Source organism: Mastacembelus armatus, chromosome 24 (assembly GCF_900324485.2).
Source record: "Mastacembelus armatus chromosome 24, fMasArm1.2, whole genome shotgun sequence".
Taxonomy (NCBI): domain Eukaryota; kingdom Metazoa; phylum Chordata; class Actinopteri; order Synbranchiformes; family Mastacembelidae; genus Mastacembelus; species Mastacembelus armatus.
Window position 1 is genome coordinate 6567967 of NC_046656.1, and position 23486 is coordinate 6591452.

Sequence of the window (23486 nt, forward strand, 5' to 3'; positions counted from 1 at the left end):
CTACTCTCGTCCAGTACATTATAGATTTTATAATTTATGTCAAATATAATAACAGTTTTATAAAATATGATGCATTGTTGCACTATACATAGCCTGTACACACAACCTGAAATTCACTATACCATTAAAGATCTAACTCCATAGTACTGGATGAGTACTTTAAATACAACGTGTTGATGTGCTTTTACTGCATTTGGTTATTTTATTCTGAATCTGGACCAGAATTTTCTTTCCACTATCCAATAATGACCTGACATGTCATATAACAACAAATACTCAAACAAATAGGAAGTATCATTAGAAGTACTTGATGTGAGCAGCAGGGCTCCTGGTTAGGGACTCGGCTGTGAGAAAGGGGAAGGAGGAGGTGGGGAAATTGTTAATTTCCAGTGTTTTGTCAGACCGACAGGATATTGCAGGTAGCGGGTCTGCAGGAAGAAGGTCTTTCACCGAAGCTTTCCTCACTTTCTCCTCCACAGGTAAGTTTTCTGTCTTTATCGACAATAAACCTTGTAAACAGGACGTGAGATCCAAAGCGCCTAACGCGGCTTTAGAGGCTGGTGAGACTCGCCGCTGTTTTCCGACTCCACTAACCCAGACAGACGCTGTGCAGGCTCCGCTGTGGTCTCAGGGCTGTCACTAACAGATCACTCCGACATGGACGCACAGCGCAGCTTATACTCTGCCACAAGTTCTTCCACGGCTGAAACTAATGAAAGGTAAACGGAGCCTTGCAGACCCCACTCCAGCCAGGGACCGTCTCTAAATGATTTGCATGAAGGTTGGTATAAAAAAAAAACTAATACTCAGCCAATGGTAGAATATTACTTTTATTTATCACATATAAGCGATGTATCATTTTTATCATTTTGTAAAAGGAGCTTCTATGTCAGGTGACCTGTTGGTCCACTTTCTGTCTGACCACACTGCCTGCTCCTTCTTTCCTGTGGGAAAGAGCTTTGTTTATTAATATGTTATTAATCATGTGACCCAGTGGGTAACAAACGTTTAACCACAGGTCCTGGAGGATGCCCATCAATTTAAACTGGACATTAGCGTTTTAGCTCTTGGCTAAGAAGAGTGCCCAGTTTGAAAAGGCCAAATGACGGAGGTCGGAACTTTTCCTTGTTTGAATAGTGAGCATGGGTTGGTTGCATGGGATACATGTGAGCTGATTTACAGACTCTGTTAGCAACAGTAACACAAAGCACAGACCCTTTACACGCCTGGTGGGAGAGGTCAACAGCCAACATGAGATCCAAAGGCTGTTAATAATTAGCAGCAGCATTTTTTTTGGTTCTTATATTGTAATAAAATGGCAAAACTCAGCTTTGAGTAGGTTCACATTTTAAAAAAAGAAGTGCTTTAACACATAGTGTGCAATATAATGTGTGAACTGAACTTAGATCAAAACATTTCATATCCATTTGATTAAATATTAACATGAAGGTAAAGTAAAACAAGCACCAGGATAATATAGAAGTATGTGGCGTGGAAGGTGCAGCAGCAGTGATTGTCTCTACATTATAACATTCCGGTTATTTACACAAAGCAAACATGTCATCCGTTTGAGTAGAGCTTTATTATTAGAGCTGGTATCAGATAAAGGTTGTGTACTGAGCAGTGTGGCTGCTGCAGCTGCATCAGTGGATCATGAGCCTGCCAAAGCAACCAGTCTGACCTAATTTCCCCTTTTTCCATAGACCTTACGAAATGCGCACATGCCTGTGTGCTCATACCAATGTTTTTACTGAGTGTGACAATATTGCACCCTTCACTGATTTTTTTACTGTTCTTGGACATGTTGTTAGGGCGAGGACAGTATGCGGAAGCTGGCTCTTCTGGCGGTTTTCATTGGTTTGTATGTGCAGGTATGTGTATGACAGTAAGCTCAAAACTGATCCCTTATGCCAATGTACTTATTCAATCCTAAAAAGCTACTATTCACTTTCTTGCAGAGAGTCCGATGAAAAGATCACTCTGATAGCTTCCTAAAGGTACCCACCTGATGCTTTTTTACTGAAGAGCACACTAAAATTAAATGGCATACAGTTTCCCTTTAGGCATCATGGTGGGTGAGTGGTTAGCACCGTTACCTCACAGCAAGAAGGTCCTGGGTTGACAACCTGGTCTTTCTGTGTGGAGTTTGCATGTTCTCCCTGTCCTTGTGTGGGTTTTCTCCAGGTACTCTGGTTTCCTCCCACAGTCCAAAAACATGTATGTCAGGTTGATTGGTGACTCTAAATTGCCCATAGGAGTGAGTGTGAGTGTGTGAGGTTGTTTGTCTCTATGTGGCCCTGTGATGGACTGGTGACCTGTCCAGGGTGGACCCCTGCCTTTCACCCAGAGAGAGCTGGGATACGCTCCAGCAGATCCCTGGGACCCTGGTTAGGAATAAGTGGGTATAGATAATGGATGGATGGATAGTTTCCCTTTATGTTTAGCAGACTTCACTCCATACAACTCAACACAACTGTACTGCTTATAAGGTGTTTTACATCAGAGTCTCAATACACTTTACATTGCATATTTACAACAACACAAAGCTTAAGATGAACATAAACTGGATATAAAATTGGCAGGACAGGTTGTAATTACTATGGAGTAATTACAGAGAGTAATTAGTAATAATTTGAATGAATAGATTTTAGGAAGTAAAAATATTAAGAAAATAGATATAAAATTAGACAGAGTTAGGTTGTGGATATGGTAGATAACAGGGTTAAAACAAGGGAAATGGGCGAATACCAGGTTAGCATTTCTAGACATAAAGGGATTATTTGAGGTATAAATGTTGAGAACAGATGGGCTGAGTGATGACGGTGCAGGAGGTCTGAGTATTAGAAAGGGCAATGCCTATTAAGTCAGTGATTGGATTTTAAAACGAGCTGTACTATGCACAGGCAGCTAGAGGAGAGAGACCAGAATGGGGGAGACGTGTTTAATAATGTGTTGGACTTGGTTAAGATTCTAGCAGCAGTATTTTGAACCATTTAAAGGTGAAGTGGCATAAGCACAAAGACAACAGCTATTTCCAAATTTAACAATACAATTAGATTCACTGAGAGAGATGAAATAATATTGATGATACAGTGACACATATATAAAGAAATAAGTCCTTCCATATGAAGACACTCAAGATTATAAAATGATTAGATCATAGGACCCCAAGTGAAATAATCTAGTACATACATTCTTTTAGTGGCAAAAATGTATTTTCTCAAAATTCTGTAATGCAATCAGGGCTTTAAGCTGGAGGGGTGTCTTTAAAAAGCTAGTAGCACTTCAAAAGCTCACTAAACTGTACATCATCTGTCGTCAACCTGTTTTGTATGCATTTAATAAAGTCTTAAAACAGTGTTGCCTTTTCATGCCGTATGGTAAACTAAGCTGAATTACTTTCTATCTTCTCATCTAACTCTCAGCAAGAAAATGAACAAGCGGTTTTCTGAAAACACTGAAAAAGTCATTTAACTCTAAAGTTCAGTTATTTCTCAATTCGCAGAAATAACAGCAACTTCTTGCCTACAGGTAACCACATGCTACCCATCATGCCCTTTATATGGCCTTGTAGCTTATTGCTCCTTTAAAAACCACTATTGGGTTCCTACTCTGCCTCCCAACATCACCCACCTCTATCTGGATATGAACTACATCAGTGAGATCAACAGCACCTCGCTCAGAGACTACGAGCAGCTGCAGGATTTAGATCTTGGACTGCAGAAAGTACAACTCGTCATAAGGAGCAATGCTTTCCTCAGACAGAGAAAGCTGACACGGTTGGTTCTAGGTCACAATATTGGTCTTCAGCTGGAGCCAAGGGTATTTGCAGGACTGTCCAATTTACAACACCTCTTCCTGGATTATTGCAATTTAACAGACTCTATACTGGCAGAAAAATATCTCGAGCCGCTTTTGTCCTTAGAAAAGCTTGATCTCTTTGGTAACAAAATAGTGAGACTGCAGCCTGGACTCTTCTTTACAGAACTCACAAGGTTCACAGAGTTACACCTCAAACTGAATCAGATTGATAGACTGTGTGAAGAAGATCTTGTTGGTTTCAGGGGAAAACACTTCACATCCCTGGATTTAAACTCTAACCACTTAGGCCAAATGTATGAAAAAGATTTTGACAAGGAAAGTTGTGGGAACCCTTTCAAAGGGTTGACCTTTAATATCCTCGAGTTATCCAGCAATGGGTTTAGCATTAACACCGCAATACAGTTTTTCAGAGCAATAGAGGGGACTCAGATTGCTCATCTGATATTCTCAGGACACATGGGTAAAGGCTTTTCTCATGACAACCTTCCTGATCCCGATGAACATACATTTGCAGGCCTCATGAACAGCGCGGTTAACATTTTAGATCTGTCTCAAAACAGTATATTTGCCTTAAAAACAGCTGTTTTTAGTCCTCTACTTGATGCAATAATTATTGACATTTCAAGAAACAAAATCAATCAGATTGACACAAATGCCTTCAGCGGTCTTCAGGGACATTTACGAATGCTCAACCTGTCACTCAACCTCCTTGGAGAAATCCGCTCCGACACATTCACCCACCTGACAGACCTTAGAGTGTTGGATGTGTCTTACAACCACATCGGTATATTGGGATACAAAGCATTCCGTGGTCTTCCCAACTTACGGGCGTTATATCTGACAGGAAACTCTCTGAGAAACCTGGGTTTCCCAGAGTCATTACCAAACTTACAGTGGCTCCTTTTGGCAGACAATAAGTTGCAACACCTAAGTGGTATCAGTGACTTGGGTGTAAGCAGCGTCCACGTAGACGTTAGGGAAAACAGACTAACAGACCTAAAGGATGTTTATTTCATAGGAACTCACTTCAGGCATCTACAGAATCTCTTCTATAGTGGAAACCACATCAAGCAGTGCAGTCCGGATGTTACGATACCCTATAATAACAGTTTGCAAGTGCTGGAACTTTATGACAGTTCATTACAGATGATTTGGGGGCAGGGGAAATGCCTCGACCTTTTTGATCATCTTGGGAATCTTCTTGGTCTAAATATAAGTTTCAACTCTCTCACCACTCTCCCACCAGGAATTTTCAGAGGTCTCAGCTCAATCATAGAACTTGACCTCTCGTCTAATGCCTTGACCTATCTGCAGCCGGATGTCTTTCCATTCAGCTTGAAAACACTGTACCTCTCAAACAACTTCCTAGCCTTCCCAGACCCTACAAATTTTTTGTCCCTCAGCTTTCTCAGCCTGGCAGAAAATAGGTTTCACTGCAGCTGTAATCTGGAGAGCTTCCTGAAGTGGTTGAATGTGACAAATGTAACCTTCCTGAGCCCAATTCGGGATTATAAGTGTGAGTTTCCAGGTGCTCTCCATAACCTTCCCTTACTGGATTACTCCACAATCATTGAACCATGTGAGCAAGATGAGGAAAAGGCTCTCGAAGACCTTAGGATTACTCTCTTCATCTTCTCTGTCCTCTTCATCATCACCGTCATCCTCACTGGGATTGTTTATGCTCGTTTCCGTGGAAATATATATATTGTTTACAAAAGGACTGTCGGCAGAGTTCTGGAGGGCCCAAAACCACCACCTCCTGTGGAAGAGGTGCAATATGATGCCTTTCTCTGCTTCAGCAACAATGACTATAGGTGGGTGGAGGCCGCTTTACTGAAGAGGCTTGATAAACAGTTTTCAGAGAAGAACATTTTCCACTGTTGTTTCGAGGCCAGAGACTTTTTGCCAGGAGAGGATCACCTTTCAAACATCAGAGATGCCATCTGGGGCAGCAGAAAGACTGTGTGCATCATCTCCAAGGAGTTCCTGAAAGGTACAAGTTTTGTGTCTTTGATCCGTATTATCAGGCACAAGTTTACATTATGTCTGTGTAATATCTGGCATTTCTTTCTTGTGAAACTGATCTGTTTTCACTTTGTCCATTAAAATGCAGCTACACTCAGCTGCTGGTTATCTTAGCTTAAAGAAAAATGAGAACAGCAACTACCTGTTGGTTTTACTTTAGGTTATGTGATTTTACACGTTTTCGTTTTTGCATATGTTAATTAAGATGTTTGTTAGTGAGCTTTGCCACATTTTTAATCTTTGCACAAGACCAGTCTGGGTGTTGTGTTTTCCGTTTCCAGTCTTTATGCTAATCTAAGACAAATGGCTGTAGCTTCATGTTTAATTGTCAGGTATGAACACGTGTATAAATATTGTACAAATGTTCTCAACTTTTTGAAATGAGAACATAAAAAGCGAAAGAAAATGAATAAGCAAATCTCCCAAAATATGTAACTAAAAAGAAAAAAGTTATCGTAGCCCTTAGTTTCCAAAATGTAGAACACTTGCTGTCACAATGGCCACATTTGGGCTTAATCTCCTAATGAGCCAAACTAACAAAGATGTTGTCCTTTCCTAGATGGCTGGTGCTTGGAGGCATTCAACATGGCCCAGGGCCGGATGCTGGAGGAGCTGACGAACGTCTTGATTATGATGGTGGTAGGGAAGGTGTGTATAAGGCTGCTGAGTTTCTTGCTTTACATTGATTCTATGGGACTTCCATCTCTAAACATACAGTAACTGATTTTCTTTTGCACACAGCATTGATAGCATCCCCCTGTAAATCAATATGATCAATGTGTTAGCAAACAGTGCCGTACTTACACATCCACAAGATAACGAGCAGTCAATTTGAGTCATGTTTCTGGAAACCTGAGAAATGCAGTATTCACTTTACCAAAAATGACAATATAATCTGTCAAAGCGTGAAAATAAATGTGATGAGAGCAGTAGGAAAACAAACGTGTGAGCCAAAACGACTAGCTAAAAAACGCTAAAACTTTCAGTGGAACTGAGGGGAGAGTCAGATGATTTTTCAGTTTGCAGGTGACCACTTTCACATAAAGTAGTCATGGAATCTGCTGTTAATATAAAATGATTGATTAAAATGATTGATTAAAGCAGGTAGAAAGTAGCCAAACCCACATTGTATTGATTCTGAAAAGTACACATGAAAACACACCATCTGCTTCACTTTGTGCAGAACAAGCAGCAGCAATAAATAAATAAATAAATAAATAAATAAAATCAGTGGATGCTCAGAACCACAATTTTACCAGTAGAGGTCAGGCATCATATAGACATGCAATTTTTTACTGAACTCAAAAAACTCAAAAAGTTAGTTTATCATCTTCACTGCTGACCTAAATCTTCTTACTGGTGAAATAGCTGGCCCCTTACCACCTGATGAAATACAATGCAGTCAGAAGTTTCGTCCAGAAGAGAGAGTACCTCGTCTGGCCTGAGGATCCTCAGGACCTAGGGTGGTTTTATGAGCGACTCATCTCACAGATACTCAAAGACACTAAGATGAACAAGTTTGCAGAGGACAAAGTCAAGCCTGAGCAGCCTGACGCTCAAACTGAACATGAGGACCCTATCCAGCTGGACTACATCCAAACTATCGCCATGTGAATTCTGACTATATGTTAAACCTGGAATACTTTCTGACAGCAATATCCACGCCTGCTGAAGTGTCACCAGTAGGTTAATGCTCAGGCTCTTTAGTAGAGTGAGGAAGACATGTTTTGTGGAACAGAAAACCCTGAGAGCTTGAAGAATGAAGCAAGAAGAAGAGGGGAAGTCTGTTTTTTTTACCACAGGTGTTACATAACTGCAGCCTCAGACACATGCTCTGACACATGCTCATGATCCGACAGGCCTGAACATGAGCATGTTGATAGAGGTGTCTGTTAAAAAGTTTGGTTTGTCAGTATGTTAAAAGCTGCTGTCAATTTTATGATTCCTATGATTCCTGATTTCTGCATGAGGGCATTTGTTAGCAGATTTTTTTTTTCCTAATATTAATTTGTATGTAAAATAAAATTTAAAAAAAACTCTGAATATCTGTTACTTCTCTGTAAAGTGTTATTGTTAATTACCTGCTGCTCCAGACTTGTGGAGTGTTTCCATGTAACAAGATGATCATGTAGAATATAGTTTTTGTGTGGCTATGAATTATGAATCATTTCTCCATATAGTTTTAGATTTTCTTAATAGATTAATCAGAATTTCTACAAAACGGTTCTAAAACATTACTTCAGCTTTTTGTTTCTGAAAGAATTTTATTGATTGGTTGTCAAAAAATCATCTGAAACATCTGAAATACAATCAAAAAGGAAATAAATCATGGTAAGATTTCCTGCTTGTTGAAGAGGAAATGATGGAGGAGCCATTTGGAGTTTTATTTACTACTTTATCCACCAGATGGCGTGTGTTAGCCATTTCTGTACTAGCCATTTCTGTCAGTGTGGAGAGATCAGTGAAGACCCAGAGCGTTATTAGTGAGAGTTCAGTGATCAGCACTCGAAGGCTGTTTATAATTGTCGCACAGTGACACTGTTCATCTCAGGAGCAACTGCAAATGCTATAGTGTCACTAAGCACTTGGGTTCACTGGATTAAGAAGAGAGTGAATCTGAGGTCAGTTGGTGTCCTTTCATTTGAGCTATGAGACTGAAAACAGGAAGCTACTGGGCAGAGGAAAGCTTCCGTTCTGTTGGCCCTGACCGCCTGCATCCTCCCAGTCTTTACGGGCCAGCTGTTCTGAACATTACAGCCTGTCTGCAGACTCCTGCTGCTGCTTATACACTGAGTACAGTCCATAACGCCGAACACTGTGTGACATTAACATCTGTCCAACATGCTTTTATCATGCGCTTGTTTGTAAAGGATTTCCTAGGATCTTTACCTGTGTCAGAAAATGTTGTGCTCCTGTAATTTAGTGGGTGTTATTTCAGAGACTTGAGGGAGCCCAAAAATTGTCTAGAGTGTTGTTTAAAAACTTTTGTGTTTCTTATTTTCAATAATTATCATAATGGATATCAAAGGCGAAAGAGAAAGGCACCACAGAATCTAGATAATCTCACACAGTCGCTCTGAGGTACAATATACTTCCATCTGTCATACTTCATATTTGTATGTCTCTGGGATATTATTTCAAATTGTCAGATGTAGATGTTACACAGTGATAATGCCAAATTGTGGGTTTTTTAAGGCATGTTGATTATTTTTTAAATGTATGGTGTCATGTGAGTCTTTCAGCTATATTTAGCTGCAATGAGCTAAAGAAAAGCAGGCTGTTGGTTGGGATGACCCAAAGATAATAAGTAAATGATCTGGTTCTGCAGTTCTTTGTGATGTATGTCACCTACAGGGAGAAAACATCCAGATTCTGTAGATTCTATGTAGTTTGGTTTTAAATTAGAGGAGTCTGTGTTTAGATCTGGAGTAGTAGTAGTGGGTAATAGTGGAGCAGCAGATGTGGAGGAAGCCACTTGTTCTAATGGACAATAATAAACACCCCCTTCACAATATCCTGACAGGACAGAGTAGCAGCTGCAGTAGGAGGCTCATCTCACTGCAGCTGTAGAACTGAGAGGTTGAGGAGACACTTTGTCCCCACAGCCATTAGAAATTTGAACAGTAACTGTTGATATGTCATTGACTGGTGAATGGTCTTATACTTGTATAGCACTTTTCTACACTCAAGTGTACTCAAAGCACTTTTACACTATTTGTCCATTCATCCAGTTGCTCACACATTCATACACCAGTGGAACAGCCACCAGGGGCAATTTGGGGTTCAGTGTCTTGCCCAAGGACACTGTGGACCATGGAAGCCTAGGATCAAATCACAACCCTCCGGTTCATGGTCGACCTGCTCTACCATATCCATTTTTTTCTATGGTAAGTTTGAATAGAAATCCATAGAGCTGAGGTAAGATTAACACAAGAATAACACAAAACAGAGCTTTTCCACTGATCTAAAGAGAATGAAGCAAGACCTGTTTCACTCCCATAAATTTGGCCCAGTACAGCAGCTCCACCAAAATCTAATTTGAAAAGTGGAAGCAAATGTTTACCTTGTAAACAAGCTCTCCGGCCCTGCAGCTTCTTCACAGTTATTTCAGGCCTGTAGAATATACTTAGAACAGACACACGTGCTTCTGAGATTCTCCCTCACAGGGAAATGTAAGAAACCCTGCCCCATGGCCGTGGCTAATATTTGACCTTAGTTTAAGCAAATATAATTACAGGGATGCTTACGCAAGCATGTGGAGGGATCCTCTAAAGGAAGTGGACTCATCTTCACTGCAGCGGTTGAGCAGAGGGGGAGAATGAAGGCAGCTGGGGGGGATCTGAGGCTGAGGGGAAAACACAGAGTGATCTGTATGAGCCAAAATAAGATCTTTCCTTCAACACAGAAGCATCAAACAAGCCCAGTGTGTGTGGTTTAATTATGTTATGAAGAGTAAAAATTAGAGGAAAAGACCCAGCAAAAGCATAGTGGTACTTTTCCTTCTCTTCTCTGCCACCATCAGACGTTTTCAGGCCAGAGGAGCATCCTTCTTCCAAGCAGCTTCTCTGAGTCACAGTTGTGGTGGAAACTAGCATTTCACATTGAAATAAATGACTTCTGATGGGTTAATGGTGTTTCCACAGAAGAGTCCCTCTGAAAAGTGTCTGGGATGCAAAATAAAGCACTAAATTAGAGATGTAAAAGCAGCCTTTGAAAACAGCGAGGATTGTTTCTGACATCCCATATCAAAAAAACAGTCAGTCACACATGGGATTCAGAAGCAAATGTCTAATTGATTTTGATCTAAAGCCTGAAAAAAGACCAAGGACATTAACACAAGTTTGTCTCAGTGTCTCAGTGTGTTCAGCCATCCACAAAAAACAGCTCTAAGTCAGTGCATAAGTGAGTGTTAACATACTGGGAGTAGATCAGCCTCCACATTCCACATCAAAGAACCAGGAGCAGAAAGAGGGGATGACTGCTTCTTTTCCCAAGTGAGCTCTGAGGAAACAGACGTTTTCTGCAAATGTTTGGAATGGACTTAGTGACAGAAAGAGGTAAAGAGCGAGAGTGGAGGGGTCAGGAAAAAGAAAGGATGAAAAAGAAGGGAAATCTACACCTACGTCTGTCACTTGATTAGAGTGACGGTCCAATCAGGGACAGTTTTAACTTCCAGCTCTGAAAAGGGCTCTCCCATTAGCCACGTGCTCCTCAGTTGCGTCTGTGTGGGGGAGAAAAAAATAACAGAAAGGAAATGATCAATGAGTATTGTCAAGTAGTTCTTGAGCAAACTACTTATCCTCCAATTGGTCCAGTAGAGCTTTACAGTTAAGAACTGATCATAAAAGGGAGCTGCCAAGTGAATTAAACCTGCAGTAAAATGTTGTTATTATAGTGGACCAAGTGAACCAAAAGAAGAAGGCTATGGGCCTAAAAACCAAAACAATGAGCTGAAAGACACAAAAACACAGGATATTCTTCTCAGTAGACTGATCACTATCAGCAGGCAGCATTTATATTAGTAATCAGATCTATTATTGTAAAAACATTTAGATCTGCTTAAAAGTATAAAAGCTGTGTTCTCCTTTAACACACAGGCCACAGCCATAATTAGCTTGTTTCAATGAAAAAAAAAAAGGCAAAACACTCAGCAGTTTGTGTTTCAATGTTTCCCAGTAATATTACAAAAAAGTAACTCATTCAAAATATATATTTGTTAGACAAGCAAAACCACTGCTGATGGCAGCTGGGATTGCTTTCTTAGTGTTTTGTGCCAGAGTGTTGTCTCCCTATAATTAAAGCTGTCTGCCTCAGCAGGCCTAAAAGTTTAGAGCACTTCTTTCAGCTGATGTAATGCATGTAATGAGCCGCACAACACAGGATTTTTCTGTGACAACCTATTCAGCCTTTCCAAAAATGATTTTTATGATTATGGTTTTATCTTTATGTATTATTATATAATTGACAAACCCATTTCCAAGCTTTGCCAGTGTCTGAAGTAGAGATGTTGTTGATGGACTTGTAGTCCTGAGAAGATGAGATCTGTATCAAAATTAGTAATAAATTCTGTTCTGTTTTTGTTGCATAAATCAAGTGTACGTGAGCGCAAACAGCAGACAGCCCTTCCCAGTTTAAATCCAGTCAATGGCCTCAGGGTTGATGTAGCAGATAGCACTGAAGGTGCCAGCAGTTACGAGACAATGAAACAGGTGTACACAGATATGATTAAAGATATATCCCTTCTTTGAACAGCTCTCACTTTATGGACTGAGCATGTGTATATACAATAGAGGAACAGCAGACAATAGTGATGTTTTTAAAAAAAGACATTTTAATCATACAGTACATCTTTTATCTGAGGCATGTGGTGACTTGAACACAAGAACCAACTGAGAATTCAACACTAGCTCCCACAATAGAAAAAAGTGTCAGTCAACAACTTTTTTTAACAGCATAAAGTTGATGTGACTATATCAGACAACATATATTGATAATAACACAGTATAACAATATTTTAAGATTTTCTGTTGGTGCGAGTGGCTGCTGTATAACTGACACTTTAAAACAAACTTGATTGAGGTGTCTTTGTAGAAAGACCATTAATTTCCCATAGTGACAGAGTTTTCTTAATAGTGTGTGTTTCTCTGTAAAATCAAACACATATCCTGGCAGATGAAGAAGTAGTGAACACAAAAAACAAAATGTAAACAGAATCTGTGCAGTTTTCTGAAATGCATCTAGGCACTTGGTTAGCACACACATCCCACACATTGTTTGATTGCACAGAGACGCTTGTGTATGTGTCATTCCATTTTTGGACATTTGCTATTTGTTCTGGATTGAGTTTTATTAAAATATCAATTTGTTATCAACATAAGGTTTCAGAAGAGGGATTAGTGTTGACTGCAATAGGAGGCACACCGGTTTCACTTTTTGGCACATTAAACTCTGAAGCTGAATTGCACTTCACTTTCAACGTCCTGTTGAAACAGTAGAGTTTCTTTGGAGAGGCAGATGATGCTCGCTCTCTTTTGGAGTTCTGTTTGCACTTTTTGACACTTTCCTCCCATGTGACGGGAATACTTTCGAGCTTCTCCTGGTTGCCAGGGATTTTACAACAAGCATCCGTTTGTGCTGTTGTTTGTGTGGTCATTGTGGGTACATGGTTGTCAGCACAATAGTGGTGGTCTCTGTCCCTCACCTTGTGTCTGTCTGTTGTGTGTGACGAGGGGCACTGAGTGTGAGGCTGTGTTATCGCATGGGCGCTGATATTTTGGCTACTGTCAGGACTTGAATGACTCACTTCAGGTCCACGATCCTCTTGTCCCACAGACTCTGAGCCAGAGACTGGACCTATAGGTGGGGTTGTGGATCTACCAACCTGCAGGTTTGCAGTGTGTATGCAGTACTTCCTGAGATGGCAGCTGTGTACAGGTCCTTGCCTGGGTGTCACTACTCTTCCCTGGGAACAGTGGTGGAAATGGGTGGGGGGACAATGGACATAGTGCATACGGCATTCAACATGTGTGTAAACTGGGTCCAAGTGTGAAGATAACAGGGCTGTATTTTGTTTACTGGAGGTGTTTCTTGAGAGGGGAAGGAGCTGAGGGGTAGAGGGACAGGAAGAGGAGTCCTGGGGTTGCTGAGCACAGGAGTGGGGGGTCCACTGCTGAGGCAGGTGAGGAGGAAGAGGAGGGGGGTCCCCACATGTGCAGTTAGTGTTCTGAGAGTACTGGCACCTGGGCGGTGTGCTCAGTGTAGCTACTAGGCCATTCTCAGGGCCAGTTCTTCCAGTCTCAGGTTTGCTCTTGTAATGGATGTGTGAATAAGGGGCGCTGTGGTGGAGAGGGGGGATTCCATTATAAAGCTGAGTACAAACCTCCTGCTCTTCTCGAGGTTTATCTTCAGTCTTCTGACTGGATGCCAGCGGTTCCAACTCATAATGTTCCACCTCCCTACCTCTGCTGTCCAGCTGGTACTTGCCTTGGCCTTTCCCTGGAGATGAGGCGTTTGTGGATGTGACCTCTGTGAAGGCCTGGCACTGCAGTTTTTTGGGCAATGGAATCTGCCCACAAGTGCCCTGAGGTCCCAGGCAGCGGCACATGCACTGAAAGAAGAAGGTAGCAAAAGCCCAGCTGATGCACATGATCAGCATCATGAATGTTCCCAACTGTGTGTAGGCTAATACAGTTGAGGGCATCATCATGGCCCCAGCAACAAAGGTGGTCAGTGCAGCCATTGCAATCGCAGAGCCCATGCGGCTGAGGGAAAAAATCACCTTCCCCTCACGGTCAGACTCTGGAGCAAGCCGGTAGGCCACACCGTAGTGGACTGCAAAGTCCACTGACAGCCCCACTGCCACAGAAATGGTAACAGACTCTAAGACATTAAGCTCCCAGCCCAGAAGCACCAGAGAGCCGACTGTGACAAATATGGTCCCAGCAATCGACAAGATGGCATACAGACTGATGATGACATTCCAGGTAGTCAAGAGCATGACACTGAAAGCCACAGCCACTGACAGCGCCATGGCAACCAGAGTGCCATCTGACAGACTGTCCTGCAGGTCATAGAAGTCCAGATTGCTGATGAACCAGCCGTGACTCAGGCCTGCTGGGGCATAGCGCAGCTCCTCTGTGATCCAGACATCCACCTAAAACAGCCATTAATATTAGGAGAATTAAAGAAGTAATAAAACTGATCTTGTACATATTGTAAGAACAAAATCATTAAATCAGACTGTCTGCAGGTGATAGCATTAGTATAGTTTTAATAGTGCTGTATGAGTGCATACAGTTTAACCTGAAATGTAAAATCCCACAGGTCCTACCTCTCGGTAGAACTGGTACATCTTCTCATAGGCCAGTGTGAAAAGATAGGTACTCTGAAACTCTAAAACTATGGCTCTGATGGTGTCATTAATATCGAATCGAGGCCCAGGGGTTTTGCTATCCAGATGGTAGTTAGTACTCCGATCCAGCTCCATGATGGCTCTCTTAATGCACAACTCAAAGACATCAGGCTTGTAGGGGAAGGTGGACTGACTACAGCAGGGGTAGACTGAGCCCTCTACGCAGTCCTGATTCTCCATCCACTGTTAAAATAAGGTTAAAAAAAAAGTTGAATATAACTTGAGACACTTAAAGATTAAATTGGCTCTTTTCAGTGTCACAGTGATACATTAAAATAGGATATAGATTTGTTTTCCTACTAGTTACATTCAATTTCTGATGAGGAATTTTTTTTTTCACTGGGTATAGTCAGTAAGATTTCTCAGTGTCTACTAATGTACATTTCAATATTTTAGGAATTATGCATACTTAGCATAGGACTGACCTGTTTGAATGTCTCGATAAAGCAGCTGGTGAAGTCCTGCTCCTCTGACTGAAAGACAAAGCTCTGGTTCCTCAGCTTCTGACAAAAGTTGAGGATCCACAGCTGAGATGCTGGACTGGAAATGTTGAAGTTGCTATCCAGCATCAGCTTTCCCTTGTTTTTGGGGTTCAGGGGGTCCCCGTTATCCACAGGGGTTACGCCCCAGACAATGGTTATAGGCATGTGAAGATCCTCGCCATGATGAACCCTCTCAAACATGAAAAGTTTCTTGTACTCAGCATCATAACGCTCAAATGGGTGAGAGGATCGGAACACCTGAAACTCCGCCAGCTCCAGAGACGGAAGCTTCATCTTTGGGTTGATACAAACCACATAGGCCCCTCCCACTGTGATGGCAAGGAACCAGAAGAGCCAGAGGTAGCGCAGCTTGATGACAATGCAGGGCAGTACCTTCTCGAAGAAAATCCTAGACGCCTCAGAGACAGTAAAGAGACATCTGTTGGCCTTCTGGCAAAGACCTGCCCAGAACAATCGGGTGCAGTAACCTCTTTGCTGGTGGGAAGGCTTGGAGCAGGGGAACATGTTCGGCAGGTAACGTTCGTGTAACACCACCACAGCTGGAAGCCATGTCACCATGAGAATATAGTTGACCAGAATAGCAGTGCCAGCATAGACGCCAAAACAGCGTATGGCAGTGATGTTGCTGACATAATTGGCATAAAAAGCTGCAGCAGTGGTGAAGCTGGTGACAAACATAGATAGGGCAGCATGTTGCAGGGTCACACTGACTATCTCTGCTAGCTCAGCATGAGGTTTATCAAACTTGGTGTAGTTCCACACGTCACAAAGCACAAAGGCGTCATCTGCACCAATGCCTACCAGGATGATAAGAGCCGTGAGGTTCATGAAGGGGAAGAACTCAAAGTTGAAGACCATTCGATAGAGAAAGTAAGACACAATCAGTGAGCTGATGATGGCTATTACTGTCATTAGCGTGATGAAGACTGAGCGCGTGTACACACACATGACTAGCAGGACGATCACTATAGCTATGGCGGGGTACACTGTGTCTGTCAGGAGGTAGTCCTGGAAGAGGTCATGTTTGATGCCAAACTCAATCCCTGTGACTGTGGTGATGCCGTCTGATGAATTCCAGTTCTCAAAATTGTCCAAGTAAATGTTCATCATAGATTCTCCTTTCTCTGTGGGAGAGAAGAGCATGCTGTACTTGAGCACAGGTGGTGGATAGTCTAGGCTCTTAGGACTGAGGAAGTCCTTGTCCACCAGGAAGTGAAGGATTTGGTAGACAGCGTTGTACTTGGTGCACTTCCGAGGCACACTGCCACACTTCAGGTGGTCTTTCCGTCGGAGGGCCATGTCCCAGCAGTCTGGTCCCAGTGTGCCGTTGTGGTAGTACTTGGCACACGAGCGTAGGATTTTGAGCGTGTGCGATACATCTCGTTCTGTGATCTTCTGGCAGGATGACCTGTTGGTGAGGACGGCAATGTAATTACCAAGTGTCCAGCTGGGGCAACAGGAAGCATCATTGGTGCGCTGACATAGACTCCAATAGTCATGGTGGGATCGTACCTGCAAATAGAGACAAGTAATGAATACACAGATGGATGAAAAAGTATAGAGACAGAAAAGATTGAAAGAGGCAGAAAACTATGTAAAGCCTTATTTATAGAAAATGACAAAACTAATAAAGACAACTAGACTTGTATCATTACCAGTCCACCTTATCCTGTTCCACATACATACCCTTGTGTTGTCCAGATTGCACATCGACTTAATGGCCTGAATACTCCACAGGCTCTTCCCCTCAGCTGATGTGAACACCAGTCTAGAATAACTGTCACCTGTGTATAGATAAATGTTTTACTACTTAAAGATTCAATGTGTAACAGTTATAGGGATCTATGCAGAAATGGAATATAGTATTCACAAATTACCAACCATTATATTTTCTTAAGTCTTAGAATGAACCTTTTAAATCTACATTTAGATTAGATTTAGAGGCAGCCATGTTGTACTGCTATGTTTCTACAGTAGCCCAAATGGACAAACCAAACACTGGCTGCAGACAGAACCTCATTTTGTTTTTATTTTTCATTTCCGGCTTCACTTTTGTTTTACACATCAACAGTACTTAGTTTGACTGATACAGATAGAAATCTTACCTGGCACGTCACAGAAGAACTCTTTACTGAAGTCCCACTCCACTTGCCGTTTATCTCTGTCAAAGTGGTCTTCAGGCCACCTGGGCTCTTGGTGACTAAAAAACAAATAAATTGGGACATCGTGAACATAACTTTTTTTATTATTATTAAATGAGCCACATCAGAAACATTAAAACCGTGGAGTTTGATACTGCTTCATAATTAGTCTCATGGTCCAGTTTGAGTCTAAATTTCTATTCTTTCAGATTTACATGTCTTTGTTAATTAGTTGGAATATATTTTCTTTATTTGTTACCATAACTGGGGTTATTTGAAACCACAATGCCTCCAAAAAGTGGTATAAAACCATAGCTACTAATCAATCCAAACCCAGGAACCTGTCTGGTGATTTATGAAATCATTTAAACAGAGAACAGAAATGGTGCCAGCTGCAATGTCAGCATAATACAAAACAACGGGGGTAGATTTGAAGCTCAGTGATGAACTGAGCAGGAGTAATTGATGTTCATCCAAAATCAGCTGCATGTACTTGAAAAGCAGTATCATTATTATAATAATGATAATAGTGGCTCTGATTGAGCATGGAGGCCTGAGGGGGGGACCTGAAGACAAGCGTGTGTCTATGTGTTCTAGGAAGAATAATGCAGCCATCTAGCATTGGAGAATACTGCCTACATGCCAGTGAGCAATTGAGGATTTTGGTTCAGACAGGCCGCCTTTCTGTGTGTATGTGCATTTTATTATAGGGGCCACATCGTCAGGAAGGCAGAGTAATCAGGTGGCTGTCAGAGAAAGACCAAAGGGATGACAGACAGAGGGTATGAGGCAGGGAAGCTTGCTGACAGCAGCAGAGGCCTCTTTTACAGCATACGCACATAAGCAGACAATGACACCTGCAGACAGACACATGGAGCGAGACAGAAAGGAACACAAAGAGCCACAGACACAGCAGGAGACAGAGATGAAGATACAGGGAACTACTGAAAGGATCTATTTTCTAATCAGCAGACAGGAGCTGCAATTTTTAGATATTCTAATCATAACCACATGGATATAGGATACTAAATCACATTCTTCACTGCAATGTTATCATTCATCATAGACAACTTGTAGGATCTGGGGGGTCATGCAATAAGTCAACAATTAGAAGCTAAATAGGGGTCAAAATTGATGGCTGGGTAGATGCAGAATTTCAGTGTATTTTCAAAGGCAAAAATAACCAAAATATGATGGAGCCAATAATATAAGCATCAAAACAAAAAAATATCAGATCTCAGCAGCAATTTGTAACTGAGGATTAGTCTGAAGAATGACCGTAATTATACAGTCAGAGACAGACAGAGACATGCAGAGACCTGCTCTTGATTAATGATCAGACTCCCACTGACAGGAGACAGAAGATGACCTTGTGGATGGACAGATCTCTACTTGACTCCCCTTTTCTTACAGGAGGAGGTTTAGACTGTTCGGAATGTCTGTCAACAGTATTCTTCAACTTCTCTGGCCCCCTCCTCCTTCCCACCCTGTCTCCCACTACGACGCCAGTCTTTACTGAGAGAGACTAACAAATTTTAAAATATGAAACAAATCTCTTCTGCTGATAAAAATAATTTTGTACTTTCCCAAACTGTCCAACAGCCGTTGAGCTGTCTGTCTCTCTACCATAAAACCAATTTAAGTGAGCAGCATGTGTGGATACCCTAAGAGATGTTTGTGAAATTACTTTTTGGCCTGCTCATCTGCATATTTGAAGGGGTAGTTTGCCAGTGTGGCTTTGTAGCCTGTGTTTTTCACCATGTTGTTCCACGTAACCAGTCGCTGGCCAATGGCTGTTCCCCGTGGCTCAAAACCCTTTGGAAGGAGGAAAAAAAACCCATAAGTTATGTTTAATGATGCAGATCATTGTATTAACAATTACGTTAAAGATGGAAAGTTGGTATTAATAAAAATGTCAGTATTTATATAGAAGCTTCAAGATGAAAATTACATGTATTAACAGAGGAAGATTCATAAACTACATTTCAACATGACTCCAACAGTATGAAGTAATATAAGCATACCAGGGAAGCAACCCAATATATCTGCAACTGTATCGCTTTCACAGTGTGCTGGCCTGTCAGTATTACTGCTAACACATACTGTAAACACTACCACACCCAATACATATCACAGGACAGTCAAACTGATAAGTGCTTTAAAGCTACAGTGTGCAACCTCTGTAGACAAAATTACATATAAGAGCTGTCAGCTTATACATGAACATGTTTCTGGTCTATTACTCTTCTTGTACTGAAGGTTCAAGTTAGTATTGGTTGTTTGACAACATCGCTATCGTCGACCTACAGGCTAGCAAGCTCCCAGTTCATGCAGTAGCAGAGACTGAGCTAGGTGGAGCATAAAATGGAGCAGGAAGAGGAAAGGGTGTGAGGACCACAGTGGCTTGCTTTTAAGTCTTACAGCAGCATTGATTTACAGATCTTGCATACTGTAGCTTTAATATCTATGACAGTACCAGTACTTTGTATAAGTGCAGTGAAAAAACTCACCCTCATAAGTTTTATTTCTCTTTGCATATACTAATATTTTTAAAAAGCACTCCAAAGACCACACATCCTCAGCCTTTCACATCTTGGATGAGAGTGGCTGGTTGGTTGTGGAAGGGTACATATCTGTACTCACCAGCAGCGGGTCAGAGAAATCTGGCAGCTCAGGCACCAGGATGCCCACCAGGGCACACACCACAATGAGCACTGTGCACACCCCCAGCACCACCACTGGCCAATCAGCAATCAGCTCGGCATAGCTGGAACAAGAGGAAGAGACTGAACTCACTGGTGAAAAGACAGGAAGACAAAAAATGCATAAAAAAAGAAAGAAAAATATCAGATAAGTCCAATCCATCTTGTTGTTACATGGTTAGCAGGTTTTGCATCCCAAGAGTCTCTATATCTATGCAAACCTCAACATACTAGTGATTTTGCAACCCTAACCCTCTCTGATATCTCTGACAAAGCCTAAATCCTCTATTAAACAGTCTCCTGGATGATGTTTTAGACAGCAATGTTTACTGCAATGGAATGAAGAGATGTGGAGATCCAAGATGCTGGTTAACAGAGGCCAGGTACAGAGAGAGACTCATAACTCCCATCAATAACTTTCATGACTCACTACTGAGGAATGATGGCTCCACAGGAACAGTGATGGATGGATGATGAATAAAGGGAGGAAAAGGAAAGAGCATCCAGAGCATTAACAGAAGAGAAGCTATTTTTTGGCAGATCTTACCTTTTGGGGAATCGAAACGTCCTTGCAGGGCTGAAAAACAAAAAGGAGATAAATCAGGTTTATATTTTCAAGTTGAATCAACAGTCAACCAGAAACAGATTTACTGAGACTTTTCAGCAAGACTGGGCGTCTCTTCTTCATGATTTGTTGTCTTTTTTCCCCAGCAGCAGCACACACTACAAGGCCACTGAAAATGTTCAAACTGACAACTATCAAAACCACTTTTAAGCAAACTTGATATGTTTGTTTTCCTTTGTCAAATTCCTTCTAGATGTCACAATCTTACTTCTGTGACATACACAGGCAACTCATGACATATGAAAGAATAACATTTTTTCACCACAGACTGACGCAGACCTGAAGATTCCTGCCTGGATCAAAGTGATCCTGACAGATTTGTGACTGCACCCAAATCAAATCTGAAGAGAGCTATAAGCTTGAACTGAAATAAACCTCCTACATGAGAAGTGCACTACAACCATACAAAATCAGTCTACTCAGATCTATCAACAAGGATGTGACACACTTCAGGACACACAAGCTATCATTAATGACACGTTATAAGGATTCCATTCTGTAATCAGGTTTCCTGTTACTGGGAGGATTAACCCACACGCAGAGACACAAAAAGTCCAGGCTCTATCTGGACTTCTCGTCAGGGCCTGCTGGGAGTGCTGGGGGAGTGTTCGGTATGCTTGGAGCAGGAAACCCGCCAGGTGAAGGGGAAGAGGAGGGAAGAAGAGGAAGTAAGAAACTCAGAAATGGCGACACAATCACAGCGGGGCTGCAGGAGATAAATGATGCAGGCTAAACGGGTCAGGCAGACACAGAACCTAATGTATGTGGAGCGACTAGAGAGAGAGGTGAGTGACAAAACCCCAGCAGATCCTGTGATGACCTTAGCTCCAAAGGGCCTGCAGTCTGACCTCCCACTAATGTGGTATTATCTAGATAACATATCCAGACACAGATCGCATTTTAATATTAGTGCCTGGCTAAAGCACCTCCTTTACATAGTATATATATGTATTCATATACTGTATATAGTACATAGTACAATATAATTTTATGTAATAAAAATATAGATTAGAATCAAGAGACTTGTCCGTGTTTTGCTGAATATTGATATAAAAACATCTGCGATCATCTGTGAGGCGTATGTTACCTTTAACTAACAAAGTGACCTTTAACCTGGTTTAAACTAACAATGCCAAATGAAAACCACATTTTCCCTGCCCTTCTTTGAACTAGCGGCCAAGGGAAAACTCCGTATTGCTAATATAATTCAGTTCGCTGTGCTCTCTCTCTCTTGGCTTTCCATGTATGGCCTTGAACTGCAGACCTCAGGACAGAAATATGGCTCAAAATGGAGGAGTGGAGTTATTGAAAATAGTTGGAATGGATTCATAAAAGAGCTTTCAGGCATGTCTATTTGTCTAATAAAGGTCTGTTTCGAATTTTGGTCTGCAATCTGAAATTATTTCAGCCAACTGGAAAGACACATAGCATACCTGAGCCAGCCATTTAGTGCCAGACTTTTAAATGACAATGATGAGATAGATCAGGAATCTATCAAGTCTAAAGCAATAATTTACCCAGCCTTCATAAAACTCAGGTGACATTTTCAAAGCAATTTTAGGTAACGAATTCAAGATTTGGCAAACTGAGAACAATATGTGTTCCTGACACTTTTTGGCCTCAATCTCGATCCATAAAAAGCAAGAAAGCTCATATACAGTACTATCACACCTTACGTACATTATAGGAATAAATGAAGGGGGCGGTGTGACAGATAGTGTTGATAATTACAAAGGCTCTAAATTCTGCTTGATTACAACCCGTCGTGTCAGGTTTCCTCCCCAACTCTCTGATCCCTCGTACTCATGATGGCGCTAATGCAAACTTAAAATTCCAACTGTCTGTCTGGCCAACTTTCGAGCCCTCTTCTCTTTCCATCTTTCCACTCCTTGACTCCTTCACACTCTCTCTTACTTTCTTTCCTGCCTCCTCCTAGCCCTGAGTAGCTTTTCAGTGTTATTCTATTTACCAGAGGGAGAGTGTTTCTGGATCACTGGGCTAATTAATAAGGTAAACACAGGCCGCCTGCTACTCACTTAGCACCGTGCTGACAGAGGAGAGAAATAGAGAAGCACTTGTGGTTCGGAGTGTGTGTGAGGGGGAAAGACACGTGTATGTGTGTGTTTGCTTAAAGGCACTAGAAACTGCAATTTTGGGGTCGTCCTAGGCAAAAGTTGAGAATAGTAGCAGTAATGTAGTGAAATTGCGGGCCCTGATCATAATTGGTTACTATAAATCACACTGTGAGAGATATATAGCGATGGCTGATTTAAAGATTTAAGCATGTTTGAAAGGATCTACTGGTTTAAGACACTATGTGACAATACAATAAGCACATAAGAACATAAAACTTCAACAGTTAAAATTCTGACAGGACTAGACCATAGGACTGCAAAAGAAGTCTGCAGCATTCTAGCAAAGTAGACAACCTAAGGTGCAAGGGATATGCTTAACAAACTTGTTTTTTGTTTTTTTTTAAAAATATTTTTGGTTCTGTGTTGTTTTTATTTCTTTACAGTGTAGTGCTATGATTAACCAGCCGTTTTGCTTTAAACTGTGCTATGGGCAAAAATGTCAATTAGATTAATTTTGCCTCACTGGTACTACAGATGTATTTATATCAGTCTTTCCAAAGTTGTTTTTTTTTTCAACTTAAAAAAAAACTTAGTATATGTAGACAAATATTTTAAAATTTTCTCCACTCCTCCATTTTTCTGTTCTGAATTTACCCTACTGTGCCATGAATGTACGTCTGTG

At 41.4% G+C, this 23486-nt stretch overlaps 2 protein-coding genes across 9 annotated transcripts in view; one reads left to right on the forward strand and one right to left on the reverse strand.

The window, feature by feature from the left end:
• Positions 1 to 340: 340 nt before the first annotated feature.
• LOC113137091 (toll-like receptor 5) lies at positions 341 to 8735 on the forward strand. 2 transcript variants are annotated; one of them, XM_026318476.1, is made up of 6 exons: positions 341 to 479; positions 614 to 781; positions 1812 to 1871; positions 3532 to 5815; positions 6407 to 6495; positions 7216 to 8735. In XM_026318476.1, the coding sequence occupies exons 2-6, from the start codon at positions 767 to 769 to the stop codon at positions 7459 to 7461; spliced, it is 2694 nt and encodes an 897-aa protein (XP_026174261.1). In that variant the 5' UTR covers positions 341 to 479; positions 614 to 766; the 3' UTR covers positions 7462 to 8735. The 2 variants fall into 2 exon arrangements, with proteins under 2 accessions (XP_026174261.1, XP_026174262.1); XM_026318477.1 differs by lacking the exon at positions 614 to 781 and having other exon boundaries at positions 359 to 479.
• Positions 8736 to 12158: 3423 nt separating this feature from the next.
• The window catches only part of disp1 (dispatched homolog 1 (Drosophila)), a 72697-nt gene continuing 61369 nt past the window's right edge, over positions 12159 to 23486 (reverse strand). For all 7 annotated transcript variants that reach the window (XM_026318999.1, XM_026319001.1, XM_026319000.1 and 4 more), the window contains 8 exons: positions 20652 to 20681; positions 20046 to 20169; positions 19090 to 19217; positions 17367 to 17461; positions 16948 to 17045; positions 15184 to 16773; positions 14678 to 14941; positions 12159 to 14500 (listed from right to left, as the gene is read on the reverse strand). In XM_026318999.1, the coding sequence (XP_026174784.1) occupies positions 12716 to 14500; positions 14678 to 14941; positions 15184 to 16773; positions 16948 to 17045; positions 17367 to 17461; positions 19090 to 19217; positions 20046 to 20169; positions 20652 to 20681 (4114 nt within the window). In that variant the 3' untranslated portion in view covers positions 12159 to 12715. The remainder of the gene's footprint in view (positions 14501 to 14677; positions 14942 to 15183; positions 16774 to 16947; positions 17046 to 17366; positions 17462 to 19089; positions 19218 to 20045; positions 20170 to 20651; positions 20682 to 23486) is intronic.